Source organism: Cololabis saira, chromosome 1 (genome assembly GCF_033807715.1).
Source record: "Cololabis saira isolate AMF1-May2022 chromosome 1, fColSai1.1, whole genome shotgun sequence".
Lineage (NCBI taxonomy): Eukaryota > Metazoa > Chordata > Actinopteri > Beloniformes > Belonidae > Cololabis > Cololabis saira.
In genome coordinates, this window is record NC_084587.1 from 10,682,421 (window position 1) to 10,697,510 (window position 15,090).

The 15,090-nt window shown below is 39.1% G+C and overlaps 1 protein-coding gene across 1 annotated transcript in view; it reads left to right on the forward strand.

The window, feature by feature from the left end:
- The window catches only part of LOC133418297 (uncharacterized), a 29,017-nt gene extending 14,394 nt beyond the window's left edge, over positions 1–14,623 (forward strand). Inside the window, exons 10-19 of the mRNA XM_061719192.1 lie at positions 7,304–7,412; positions 7,500–7,985; positions 8,779–8,882; positions 8,980–9,134; positions 9,274–9,442; positions 11,897–12,020; positions 12,100–12,209; positions 12,298–12,512; positions 13,465–13,573; positions 14,347–14,623. Of these exons, the coding sequence (XP_061575176.1) occupies positions 7,304–7,412; positions 7,500–7,985; positions 8,779–8,882; positions 8,980–9,134; positions 9,274–9,442; positions 11,897–12,020; positions 12,100–12,209; positions 12,298–12,512; positions 13,465–13,573; positions 14,347–14,569 (1,804 nt within the window). The 3' untranslated portion in view covers positions 14,570–14,623. The remainder of the gene's footprint in view (positions 1–7,303; positions 7,413–7,499; positions 7,986–8,778; positions 8,883–8,979; positions 9,135–9,273; positions 9,443–11,896; positions 12,021–12,099; positions 12,210–12,297; positions 12,513–13,464; positions 13,574–14,346) is intronic.
- The last annotated feature ends 467 nt before the right edge of the window (positions 14,624–15,090 follow it).

The following is a 15,090-nucleotide window of genomic DNA, read 5'->3' on the forward strand; positions in this document are numbered from 1 at the left end:
TCCGATGAAGCCAACCGGACAACATCATCTGCAAAAAGCAGAGATGAAATCCTGAGGTTTCCAAACCGGATCCCCTCCGGCCCCTGGCTACGCCTAGAAATCCTGTCCATAAAAATTATGAACAGGACCGGTGACAAAGTGCAGCCCTGCCGGAGTCCAACATGCACCGGGAACAAGTCTGACTTACTGCCGGCAATGCGAACCAGACTCCTGCTCCGATCATACAGAGACCGGACAGCCCTTAATAGAGGGCCCCGGACTCCATACTCACTCAGCACCCCCCACTGAATGACACGAGGGACACGGTCAAATGCCTTCTCCAGATCCACAAAACATATGTAGACTGGTTGGGCAAATTCCCCTGAACCCTCGAGCACCCTGCAGAGGGTGTAGAGCTGGTCCAGTGTTCTGCGACTGGGGCGAAAACCGCATTGTTCCCCCTGAATCCGAGGTTCAAATATTGGCCTTATTCTTCTCCCTGGTGTAGACTTTCCCGGAGAGGCTGAGAAGTGTGATCTCCCTGTAGTTGGAACACACTCTCCGGTCCCCCTTTTTAAAAAGAGGGACCATCACCCCAATTTGCCACTCCACCAGTACTGTCCCCTTCCTCCATGCAATGTCGCAGAGGCTTGTCAACCTGCAGCCATTTTGGAAAATGGCAGCCATGTTGTTGTTTTATTTGCATGGCTAATGGGGGAGGGGGTGGGGGGGGGTGGGGGGTCCCAAGATTATAGTCTGATGTCAGAATAATCAAAATTGGATTTTCCAATCACATTCCAAGTCAAAAAACATATAAAAACGGCTTTTGTGGCAGCCATTTTGGAAAACGGCAGCCATATTGTTTTTTTTGCGTGGCTAACAGGCTTTTTTGAAAAAGGAGACCTAGAACATACTATGTGCAAAATTTGGCGCTTGTCTCACAAAGTGAACGATCGTTTCACTAATGTGCCTGGCTAATGATGCACAAAACTTTGTAGAGAGGATTTTTTCATATCTTCTTTTTTATTTAACATTTTAAAAAAGTACAATGATTACAAATTGAATTATAACATATAAAGAGCATAACTCAAATAAAAAACAAAACAAAAAGCACAACACATTATAACCAGCCAGGGGGGATGAAATTATAACAGAAAGCCAAAACATTTACATACATTTCTGGTTTTCATTGCTTTTGAATTAGTAGAAAAACTAATAGAGTCCAGATACTGATTGAGTTCACAATGAAAAGTAAAAAAGAGGGTTTTTTGTGTAAGAATTTTGATTTGTGGATGTGGAATTTTGCAAGGATAATTAACAAATTAATAATAAATGTTTCTTTTGGCTTTGTTCTAATCGTAACATGGTCAAAAACACCAAACAACACATCCTTTCAAAATAATTTGAAATCAGTTTCAATGCTTTCAGACACAAAATTACACATATCACTCCAAAAGGTTTGAACAATGGGACACAGCCAGAATAAGTGAGTCATTGTTTCTGAATTTGCAGAACAAAAAGTACATTTTGAATCGATATTTCTTTTGAATCTTTTTACAATATGATCCTTTGTAGGATAGAATTTATGAATTAACTTAAAGGAGCATGAGGCTCCTTTTAAGAAATGAGACTCTCTAGCGCCACCCTTTACCACGACGGCCGTTGGGGGTACTGCAGCCAACAGTGACTACGTTTACATGCAGTCAAAATTCGGGTTATTGCTAATATTCCGGTTACTGAAACATTCGGAATATTCAGTTTACATGCGTGAGTAAACAGGGTTATCCCTGTATACATGGTAATTAATCATTCGGGATATCCCAATCAAACCAGCGACGCGCGGAGAACGTGATGACGCAATTCCCGTCATTTCTGCTTCTTCTTCCTGTATCCAAATTCAAAACAAATGCTGCTTCGCGCAACTTTTCTCTCAACTTCATGTAAATCTTGCTATCCCGGTACTTTCTACCGTCTACAAATGCAGAAATGTTCAAAAAGGGCTGGATGGATGAACAGGTGATGATGAGTGGCTGAGGCAGGTGTATGTTTGCGGGGACCCGGTGGTATTTTCCACACATCACCATCGCTGCTGATCTGTGACTCTATGCGCACCCATCTCACACAGACAGTGTAAAAAAAGAAGTGAAAAATATGAACGCTGTGCTTGCTGTTATTCCGGGAGGTCTGACAAAGTCCAACCGCTGGACGTCGGTGTGAACCGGCCGTTCAAAGTGAAGCCTTATGGTTCCGCGTTAAATCGACGCAGAGCCTACGCCGGAGGTTACGTAACCTACGGCGTAGGCTCTGCGTCGGTTTAACGCGGGACCATAAATCAGCCTTAAGGCTGCACCGGCGTGGGAGAGATGGATGACTGAGGGGGAACAGTTTCTCCAGGAGTGGAAAGCAGCACCAGGCAAGTTATGCCACAGTTTGCAGATGGATTGTTGATCCGTGGGCTAAGGTGTCTGCTGGGACTATTTTGCGAGCTTTTGCAAAAGCATTTCGAGGCGCCGCACGGCACGGAAAGAAACTCTGACAGCGAGGAATCCGGACTGGCACAGCTGATTTACCGCAGCTCTTTAATGCAGACACAGAGGATGAGACTTCGATGGGGTTGATTAATGTAAAAACTGAAATAAAGTAAATCAAAATAAGTTTTGCTCCGGCTCTATTTTTAAAAACGCACACTTGCGTGCTTGTGTGTGTGTTCCGCGGCGCGTGTGTAGACGGCGCGCCGTGTGTGTGTGTTTTAAATACACAAATGACACAAAAATGAGGGTATGCCTTTCCACACAGCACGCCGAATGGTCGTGAAAATACGGTATTTATATATGAAACGTCAGAATAGGTCATTTTTTGACGACACCCCAGGGTGCCGCGACACCCCGGTCGAGAAAGGCTGGTTAGAAGAACTTCCTGGACTCAAAAGACCAGGATTCCTTGCGAACAGAGCATGCGCAGAAAACAAATTCCTGTTCCGTTTGGTCGGGATATTCCATTTGGCGTTTATATGACTGAATATTCGGGTTTTAAAGGGGTAACCCAGGGGTAATATTCGGGTTTTTAAAAACTGGAATATGAGCAAATTCGGGTTATTTAAAGTGTTTACATGGCCGTACAAATTCGGGTTATTGCCAATATTCGGGTTTTAAAAGGGTTATTGAGTGCATGTAAACGTAACCAGTGAAGCTGGCACGGGAGAACGGGGAGAACGCACATGCAGCGTCATGTGACGTCACATCCGCAGCCCATCGCGGGAAATTCGGGACCGAATTGCAGCACATTTTGCAGCACACAGCCTGTTCAAGGCAAAGGAGAGATACACTAGAGGGCTCATTCTTTTGGGTTTGGAACGCTTCATCTGACATTATTACTAGAAAACTTAAAATGTATACAGATTTTTTTCATAAATCTTGCCACAATCCGGCCTCAAGCTCCTTTAAAGCGACACTACGTAACTTTTCCACCTTAATATAATATTTCCAGAGTCATTGTGATGGTACATCAACTTCCAACAGGTTTAATGACACCTCTGTCATGGTCTGAGGGGTCTGTATCGCCTCCACTGGCACTATGTAACTTGGAGGAGCATGGTAGGAACCCTGCCACACTACTGGTAAAGCACTACCGCTTTTGTCCAAAGGAGACGCCAAACTCCACAAAAGCTGAAAGTTACGTTGTGCTTTAAATTAAATTTCTTTAACTTTGTTTGTCACCAGGAATTGGTTGGGTGAGAGCCAGACCTTCTTCCAGTTAATATTTTTTACATATTTATTCCAATATGGGATCACGTATGGAACTGAAGAGATATCCCTTTTAAATAAAGTTCTAATTGTTTTATTATTCTTATTATGGTTGCAGGATTTTTTTTATTTCTGTCACATCCACTCCAGCTCCACCTGTCTTTCCCACTCACCTGCCAGCTCCGCCTCCTCGTCCGTCACTATGGTTTCTCCCGCCTTCCACACCTTATGCAAGTCTTTCCGGCACTCACCCTTGGACTTATCACCTTGATTCAACCCTGCCTGTCTCCGTCCTGGTAATCATCTCAGCCTTTTGTTCCCGGACCACGAATTCTGCCTCTGGTTTCTGTTTGCCTGCTCTCTGGGCTGCTCGGCGTTTCTTTTCTTTTCTCACACCAGCTGTTTTCTGGTATTCGCTCTCCTGCCACTCTGAGCCACTGAACTCTGCTCTATTGCCTGCTGTGAGGTTACGTTTAATAAAGACTGTAACTAAACACTCCGTGCCGTTGTGCTGCACTTGGGTCAATAGGTTCAATAGATTACTCAAGATTACTGAAACTCGATGATTTGGTTAAATTACAGACACTCACATTAATGTACACAGCTAAATGTAATGCATTACCAGAAAACTTACAATACATGTTTACTTTACAGTTCAAATAATGAAGATAGTCGTAGAAAATGTAATTTTAAACATTTATTTGCCCGAACAACTTTAAAGCAGATGAGCGTTTCAATTGTTGCAATTAAGTTATGGAATTCATTACATTATTGTAAGAGCCATATTAGTATTGCGTACAATAGTTTATATTTTTCCTTTAAAATGTGGAATTGCTCCTTTAATTATGCCCCTGATGACATCACAGTAGTTTGGCTCAGACCAGATTAAGCAGCCTAAAGAGCAAGACAGTTTTTTGACAATACCTCAGAGTGAATCTTGTAACTTTGTTTTTTGCTTTTAAGTAAAATTATTTTTACTTAAAAAAAGTTACTGCCTTGGAAGATTCTTTTTCTCGTGTCAAGCTTATTGCCACAACAATTATGATTTAAAGGGCTGTATAAACATATCTCAGTTTAAAAAGAAATTTAAAGAGAAAAAAATAGCAATGTATGGATTAAATAGTCAAAATGTATAATACATACGTATGGAGACAGACAATCTATCTTTGATTGTTTTGTTTTTCTTTTCTTGTGATATTAACTAAGTAATTGTGCAGACCATCTGTTATTATTGTTCAATTTAGTTTTGAGGGAGGGGCAGGTATAATAAGATTTTCTTCTTCCTGCTCCTTTCTGGTTATGGAATATGCTTTTGATTGTGTTGTCATTTTACTTGTTTGTTTCTTTTGTTTGCATATTTCCATGATCGGAATAAATAAAAATGAAATGAAATGAAATAGGGTTGGGTTGTCAATATCAAATGATTGTGGCTTATATTTTTGTTCATTGGTCTGTCATCACCAGTTTACCTTTTTGGGGGGGTGGAAATTGAGGAAATGATTAAAGCATTCAAAAATAAAACACACCTTCAGGTGCAAATGTTGATTTATATTAAAAAAAACTGCAACTCTACTGCAAACTTTAATACATTTGTTTATTCTTTATTTCATTCAAAAAATAAAACAAACAATTCAATACAAATACAAATACAAATGTTCATAAATTGTGAATGAAAAGGGAGCAGAAAGAAGAAGATTCTTATCTAATCTGCCCCTTTTTCCAAGAAATAAATTCACAAATAACATAAATTAAAAATAAAAAAAAACAACAACTAAGTAAATAAAAAAATAAAATTACCGCCGTCTATGGGTATGTCAATCAAACTTAACTAACTTATTTCATTATATTTAATTAACATACAGGCTTTAATTGTTCTTTTGAATGTAATGCTTGATTTGGATTCTTTGTTTTCTTTATTCAGATTGTTCATAAACTGATTCCTTTCACAGAAACACAACGTTCCATCAATTTTGTCCTGAATCTTGTTTTTTTTTTTTTTTTAATCTCTGTTCCTTTTAAATTATACTTGCTTTCTCTTTTTTCAGATCTTTACTGAATGTTGATTGGTAAAGTTTTTTTATGAAACATAATTTGCAGAATACTATAGTCTACTAATTCATGAAATTTCAACAATTTTAACTGAAGGAATAATGGATTTGTTGGATTTCTATATCGTTTTCTACTGATTATTCTTATGGCTCTTTTTTGCAGAATGAAAATTGATTGAATATATGTTTTACAGGCATTTCCCCAAACTTCAACACAGTAGGTAAGATTTTAATTTACTATTTAAAAACCGCATTGCACTACAGCATGAAATGAAATGAGATTGGCCTAAGACTGAATATCGAGTGCATCTTGTTTCAAAGTCAGGTTTTTGCGCAATCTGCCCCAGTGCGGTTTGTTTTCTTTTCCTTTAAAAAAAAGTTATCTAGTGTCTACACTCCCGCCGCTCATTTCCATTAGTGGAGTGCGCGCTGCGCGTCCTCATCGTCACCTCAACCTGCTGCTGAGTCATACAGGCTGTGTGTGTCAGAAGAGTCGAGGAGGAGGGGGATAGACTGATCCCAGGTCAGGGAGGCCACGTGACAAAAACTGCTCCCAAATATATTGTATTTCATACTAAAATTAAAATAGACCCATATATGTCATTAATTGGGTAAGGTGAAAAAAAAATAAAACATGCAGTCATCTACATGACTCAAGTGATTCCGGTTGATGGATGATATTGGAAGCAGTACTGGAGTTGAGGGGGGATAAGGGGGGATGGCATTCCCCCTGAAATAAAAACGGTCAAAATCATCCCCACTGTAAAACTGCCATTCCCCCTTTCCATCCCTTATGTCATTTCATCAATGAATGTGGTTTTACTGCTATTTCAACATTTAGAGTCATAGCCAGAAAAATAACACCAGAAAAATGTGACAATTTTCACCTTTTTCAGGTAAATTTTCACTTGAAATAAGTGGGAAAATCTGCCAGTGGGACAAGACTTATCTTCTTATTACAAGCAAAAAATCTTGTTCCACTGGCAGATTTTTCTACTTATTTCAAGTGAAAATCTACTTGAAACAGGTGAAAATAGTCTTTCCGGCACTCACCCTTGGACTTATCACCTGGTTTCAACCCTGTCTGTCTCCGTCCTGGTAATCATCTCAGCCTTTTGTTCCCGGACCACGAATTCTGCCTCTGGTTTCTGTTTGCCTGCTCTCTGGGCTGCTCGGCGTTTCTTTTCTTTTCTCACACCAGCTGTTTTCTGGTATTCGCTCTCCTGCCACTCTGAGCCACTGAACTCTGCTCTATTGCCTGCTGTGAGGTTACGTTTAATAAAGACTGTTACTAAACACTCCGTGCCGTTGTGCTGCACTTGGGTCCGTCAATAGGGTCAATAGGTTCAATAGATTACTCAAGATTACTGAAACTCGATGATTTGGTTAAGTTACAGACACTCACAATCATGTAAACAGCTAAATGTAATGCATTACCAGAAAACTTACAATACATGTTTACTTTCAGTTCAAATAATGAAGATAGTGACAATTTTCACCTTTTTCAGGTAAATTTTCACTTGAAATAAGTAGGAAAATCAGCAAAATAGTGAAAGACCAAAGAAGCCATCAGGTGCCCAGTTCAGAAAAAGAAGAGGAGAAACGGGCAAAAGATAAAGATATGCAGATTTCTATGAATAACGTGAGTTACAGTAGACTATAGGTCCAGGGTGTGAATCTAGCCAGAACCGCCTCTGTGTGAGGTAAAATATTACCTCATCTAAAGTAGTTCAATGCCAAAGGTTGCTCTGTCTGCACTTGTCCGTTATCTACCCCTCAGTGCACAGGAGGAAGTTTTCTTATTTTTTTGTTGGACTCGGAAGAAGGAGCCACAATGAAATTTGAGAATGTCCTTGCTGATATCAATGGATTTGGAAGATTTCAGGTGACGATCGTTGTGATCAGCTTCCTCAGTCGCTTCTCGCTGCCCTGCCACTTCATGCTGAACAATTTCATTGCGGCTGTTCCTGCCCACCACTGTGACTTCAGCTCTCTGGACGATGGCGATATGTTCATGAATCTATCCCATGCCCAGCGGGCGACTGTAAGTATTCCTGTCCAGCAGGATGGGAGTCTGAGTTCCTGTCAAATGTTTGCGGAGCCTCAGTATCATCTGCTGCTCAACTCCTCCAGCACAGCTGATGTGGCCACCACGCCCTGCCAGGACGGATGGGTGTACGACAAAACCATCTTCCAATCTACTTTGACCTCAGAGGTGATCCACTTGAAAAGTGCCTTTATTTATTTCTTTTTATGTTATCTCATCCTTCACATCCAAGTGAATGTATTCGGGTCAATGACGTGAAGCCTATATTTTCTGAAAAACAGATTTTTTTTCAATTCAAAAAAGGATAAAAATGGATAAGAAAATACCATATATATGAACTACCTGTCCCACATATGGACTCACTTGAATTTGACAAAAAATACTAGTTATTTGGGATTTTATTGTTGTTTTAAGCGTCAAAATGTCATGTGGTGCGACCGTCCGCCCATGACTCTTGTTTTGAAAACTTTTTTCGAAATCACTCTAAATGTTTTTAAGTCGATCTTCTGCCCTATCTGGCATGATTTCCAAAGTATCTTGTAGTGTATAAGATTGCAACACATTTGTATTTATATTTCCATCATTATATACAAACAAAGTTTGACTGATGACGTACATTTTATGAAATATCAGGTGGCGCAACCATTAAAAAAACAGCCATTTTTTGTATAATACTGAAAACTTGTAAAAAAGAAAGGTTTCAAGATGTTAAGGAAAGTAATTTCTTTTAATATGAATCATTGTTGCACCACATGACTTTTTTTTAAGGCTAGTGCCAATTCATCTTGACAAAAAACTCTGAAATCACTTAATTTAAAATTTTAATATGAATTTATGTGTACACAGCATTCTTAATGTTTGAACTACTGCAATAGATATTCTTTTTTTATTATTTTAAAATTGACCTGTTGAAAATCCTTATTCGTCATTGACCCATTCACTTCTTTCTGTTTTGTACAAGTGGGACCTGGTGTGTGATAGACGAGGGAAAAACAAAGCAACTGCCACCATCTTCTTCATTGGAGTTATGTTTGGAGCCATTACCTTCGGAAGCTTGAGTGACAGGTATCACTTGACTGTTATGCCTTTAATTTAAAGATGCAGCGAACCGGTTTTTCAACTGCTCAGTGCTAAAACAAACCTGGTCACTTTGACTCTGCAGGTTTGGAAGAAGAATTATGCTGCTGGTGTCCTACGTCACTGGAATGCTGTTTGGTATTGCAAGTGCTTTTTCTACAACCTACGTGATGTTCGCAGTGCTGCGGTTTTTCACTGGATTTTGCATCACTGGCCTCGTCATCGTCTCAACCGTCCTCAGTAAATTTATCTCTGTTTTTGGTTTATACTCATGTACTGTAAATGTGTACATTATTATATTGAATTCACATCATAAGCTTTTGCAAGTGTTAACTAAATTTTGATCCTGTCAAAGAGATGATTTGTTCCTTCTTTGCAGGTGTGGAGTGGGTGGACGTCGAACATAGGAAGCTGGTGGGATTATTCGATACCTTATCCTGGACATTTGGGAATGCAGGATTTCCAGCCATCGCCTACCTTGTGACCGACTGGCGCTGGCTGACTGTTGTTGTTACATCACCTTTGATTTTGGCCATCATAGGTTGGAGGTATGGCTCAGAAGTTTAGATGATCTAGTCCAGGGGTCGGCAACCCGCGGCTCTAGAGCCGCATGCGGCTCTTTAGCGCCGCCCTACTGGCTCTCTGGAGCTTTTTTAAAAATGTTTGACCTTTTTTTCCTTTTTTAAATTTTTTTCCTTTTTTTTCTCTTTTTTTTCTCTTTTTTCTTTTTTTCTTCTTTTTTTCCTTTTTTATTTGTTCTTCTTTTTTCCTTTTTTGCTCTTTTTTTCTTCCTTTTTCCTTTCCTTTTTAATCTCGACATTTCAACTTTTTTCTCAAAATTTCGACTTTTTTCTCGACATTTTGACTTTTTTCTCGAAATTTCCACTTTTTTCTCGACATTTCCACTTTTTTCTCGAACTGCATAACGAAAAAAAAAATCTTCCTCCAGTTATAACTAATATAGATACATGCAGCATGTGTTGCCTTCATTCTAAAGCTTATACAAGACATTTAATTTTTTGTGGCTCCAGACATATTTGTTTTTTTGTTTTTGGTCCAATATGGCTCTTTCAACATTTTGGGTTGCCGACCCCTGGTCTAGTCCAATAAGAGCTGTGCATTTGCAACAAAAAACATTTCCGTATTTTATGTAAAGCGTGCATATTGACACTGGCACATCACTGCTATTGGTACAAAAAGGCTCTCAAATCAAATGCAGGTATATCTGATATTGGCAAAAATCTCATATTTGCATCCCTATTTAGCAATTTCATTACGTTAGATTAAAATGTGTAATGTTAAAAACAAAAAAAGACACGTGGGCTGTCTCCATACACAATTCAGTTCCAGTTTCTGCTTATTCAGGGTCAGATCGTGGGGGGGGAGTAGCCTAAGCAGGGAAGCCCAGATTCCCCTCTCACATTTTGTCACTTCATCCAGCTTGGTCTACATGGGACCGTAGAGCAACTGGTAAATCAAGAGTTTCACATTTTGGCTCAGCTCCTTCTTTACCACAACAGACACCGCACCAATCCACATGTCAATCTCTCGGTCCATTCTCCCTTCACTTGTGAACAAGACCGCTGAGATACGCAAACTCCTCCACTCGGGACATGATCTGATCCCTGACCCAGAGAGGGCAGTCCACCGTTTTCCGGCTGACGACCATGCTTCTCAAATTTGAAGGTCCACATTCTTATCACAGCTGATTCACATTCAGTTGCGAACCGTTCTCTACTGAAAGTCGCAGGTCACGGCCTGACGAAGCCAAAAGAACCACATCATCTGCAAAAAAGCAGAGACCCAATTCCGAGGTCACCACACTGGACCGCCCCACTCCTTGGCTGCGCCTAGAAATTCTGTACTGCTAATATTCCGGTTACTGAAACATTCGGAATATTCGGTTTCCATGCGTGAGCAAACAGGGTTATCCCTGTATACATGGTAATTAATCATTCGGGATATCTGGATCAAACCAGCGACGCGCGGAGAACGTGATGACGCAATTACCGTCATTTCCGCTTCTTCTTCCTGTATCCAAATTCAAAACAAATGCTGCTTCGCGCAACTTTTAACTCACCTTCTTGTAAATCTCGCTATCCCGGTACTTTCTACCGTCTACAAATGCCAAAATGTTCATATCCTTCATTACATTTATGAAGTGATTAGTCTCCTCCTGGTCTTGCGTTTCCCCGTGTTTATAAGAACTTCCTGGACTCAAAAGACCAAGATTCCTTGCGAAAAGAACATGCTCAGAAAACAAATTCATGTTCCATTTGATGGGGATATCTATATCTATATTCATGTTTTAAAAGGAGTAACCCAGGGGTCATATTCAGGTTTTTAAAAACCCGAAAATGAGCAAATTCGGGTTATTCAAAGGGGTTATTGGTGTTTACATGGCCGTGCAAATTCGGGTTATTGCCAATATTCAAGTTTTAAAAGGGTTATTGACTGCATGTAAACGCAGTCAATGACAAAGGCCCTGACAGTAATCACTGACAGTGGAAGGGTTTAGCGTCGTAGTGGGGTGTGTTTTTCTCAAGGAGCACTGGAGGAAGGAAATGGCTCTCCATGTTTTGTTGATATTTTGTTGAAATATCAATGTGATGTAATCCAATAATCGCTTACCCTACCTTTAATATTGCATGGATGGATTAAAAAAATTAAAATAACATAACAAATCATTTCATACCATCATTAGCAATTCTAAAAAACTAAATAAAAAGGTTTTAGCCATCATTCATATTAATCTATGCATGCTCTGGTATCTTCAGGATTTTTTTTAACTTATCTTGCACTTTATAGCCTATAAGGACCAGCATCTGCTATGAAGCACCTGTAATTTCGTTGTTATGAAATATGAACAATGACAAAGAATCTTGAATCTTGATTAAATGTTTTACATGCTGGGATTAAGGACTCAACAGTTTTCATGCGTGTATCGTAAAAGTGTCCCCCTCATGAATTCTTTCTCCCATCAATGACGAAAACCCCATCAGGTGGATGCCAGAATCAGCACGGTGGCTCATTGCAAACGGAAAACTGGCTGAGGCTCAGGTGTATCTGAAGAAATGTGCCAAAATCAATCAAAAAAAAGAATCGATTCCCACACTTGAAATAGAGGTTGGTTTAGTAATATTTTGTAATGCATCTCTTTTTTCATGTCATTGTTTTAAAATGAAGTCCCTTTGCATTTTTTCAGACTCTATCAACTATTGTGGTCACAGCGAAGACAGATCGAACCTATACCTACCTGGACTTGATAAGAACACCTAAGATGAGGAAACTGGCTCTGAGTACTGGTTTATTGTGGTCTGTATCCCCACTTCCACTGTTCTTGATGATTATAAATTATAAAGTTTGACAAGATTTTCATGACATAAAACTTCTTTGTGCCCAGGTTTTGCGTGGCATCTAGCTTTTATGGCATCAGCTTCAACATCACAGGCTTTGGGATGAATATGTATCTCACTCAATTTACCTATGGAATGATTGAAGTCCCAGCCAAAGTGTCGGTTTACTTTTTGTTGGATAAAATAGGACGCCGGAGGATTGAGGTTGGATCTCTGGCGATGTCTTGCGTCTGTCTCGGAATCAATGCGGCCATACCAAAACGTAAGCAGCATCAAATCCAACTGTGACAAACGCCGTTTATTATAGACGGAAAGTCAACAGATTCTTATTCAATATTGAAATAGAGTTATATATATATATATATATATATATATATATAGAGAGAGAGAGAGAGATAGAGAGAGAGAGAGAGAGAGAGAGAGAGAGAGAGAGAGAGAGAGAGAGAGAGAGAGAGAGAGAGAGAGAGAGAGAGAGAGAGCAGATGGATTTAATATAGGGATAGTATGGTGTAAATAAGTTATATAGTTATATTTATATGTTATATAAATATTTATATGGGTATGTGTGTACAAATATACAGGACTGTCTCAGAAAATTTGAATATTGTGATAAAGTCCTTTATTTTCTGTAATGCAAAAATGTCATACATTCTGGATTCATTACAAATCAACTGAAATATTGCAAGCCTTTTATTATTTTAATATTGCTGATCATGGTTTACAGCTTAAGAAAACTCAAATATCCTATCTCAAAAAATTCGAATATTCTGGGAATCTTAATCTTAAACTGTAAGCCATGACATTTTTGTTTTTTTAATTGCATTACAGAAAATAAAGAACTTCTCACAATATTCTAATTTTCTGAGACAGTCCTGTATAAAAATACTCAACTATGTGTGTGTATGTATGTATAGGTAAGTGTGAAAGTACAGTGTGGGAGTATAATTATAGTATAGTTAGTTATTATAAATGCATGTTAATAAATGACTAGTGAATGGGGGTAGGATTAAATAAGTTTACACTTCTTCCCACTCCTTTTTGCACATGTAAATTAAGATATTAAGGGTTAAAGTATGAAATTCAGTTTTTTTTGTTTGCTTTGTTTTGTTTTATCTTTTATTTTTTGTCTTTTACATGTACAAAATAAAAATCAAATCAAATCAAAATAAACAGCAAAAGGGAAAGATCATCTCTTCATGCTTTTTTCTTGCCAGATATGTCTGTTGCAAGAACAGTTGTTGCAGTCATCGGGAAGGGATTTGCTTCAGCATCCTTTTCAACGGTTGTGCTCTACTGCTCGGAGCTGTTTCCTACTGTAGTGAGGTAAAGACGCACCGATGTTGGACTCGCACAGGGGCGAAAATCCCGGGGGGGACAGGGGGGACAAGTCCCCCCCTAGAATAATTTGAGACAGAATTAATAATTTTGGAACAATGCAGTAGTATTTAGTAGTGATGCACCAAAATGAAAATTGTGGCCGAAACCGAAATCGAAAATAATAATAAACAGTAAAATCTCATTACACTAAAACAAGAGTCATCACCAGAAAAATAACTTATTTGACAATTTTCACCTGTTTCAAGTAAATTTTCACTTGAAATAAGTAGAAAAATCTGCCAGTGCGACAAGATTTATCCAATAAGCAAAGAAATCTTGTTCCAGTGGCAGATTTTTCTACTTATTTTAAGTGAAAATCTACTTGAAACAGGTGAAAATTGTTGTTTTTTCCAGAGATGAGTCTTGTTTTAAGTGTAATGAGATTTTTTTAACTAAAAATGAGACATTTTAACTAGAAATAAGACAGATATTCTTGTTAAGATTGTGGGTTCTTGCAGTGTATTATGTCAGATGTGCTGTATTATTGCCACCTTCCACCTAATACCATTGTTTTGTATTGCTCTAAGAAAGCTCTTCTGCCTGTTTGAGATAGAGATGAAAATGTCAAAATGCTGTATTTATTCTCTAAAATGTTACTGTTTATTGTCCCCCCCAACTATGAAACGGGATTTTCGCCCCTGGGCTCGCAGCTTGAACGGATCTGTTTGTTGCTGTAACTTTGTGTTACTGTGTTGCTGTGTCTGTTTCGGGTTGTTTAGGCAGAACGGGATGGGTTACAACTCGTCCATGGGTCGGTTCGGGGTGGCCGTGGCTCCGCTGATCCTGCTGCTGGACGAGGTGTGGCCGCAGCTGCCGCAGCTGCTGCTGTGCGCGCTGGCCGCGGCCGGAGCGCTGGTGGCGGCGACGCTGCCGGAGACGCGCGGCCGGTTCCTGCCGGAGACCATCGAGGACGTGGAGCAGACGGGAACCAGTACGCCTTGACCTCACAAGTTACTCATTGTTCAAAGTGCAACATTAAAGCGCTCAAAGTTCAAAGTGTGCAGTTTATGATTACTCTGAGAGTCTGGCTGTTTTTTTTTTTCTTTTCAGGGGTTATAGAGGCAGATTTTTCTAACCCTTTGATGTCAAAACTTTATTTTTACACCATCTACCAGTTGGATCAAGTCTTGATTGTAAGCAGGGAACCTTAAAAAAAAAAAAAAGATTATGATTATTATTATTCTGAGAATCTGGCAGGTTTTTTTTTCCTTTTCAGGGGTTATGGAGGCAGATTTTTGATTTATATATATATATATATATTATTACATTATCATATATATTATTAGCTTATTAGATTATATTATTTATTATTCATATTATGATTATTCTGAGAATCTTTTTCTTTTCAGGGGTTATAGAGGCAGATTTTTCTAGCCCTCTGATGTCAAAACTTTTTTACACACCATCTACCAGTTGGATCAAGTCTTGATTGTAAGCAGGGATCCTTCAAAAAAAAAAAGAAA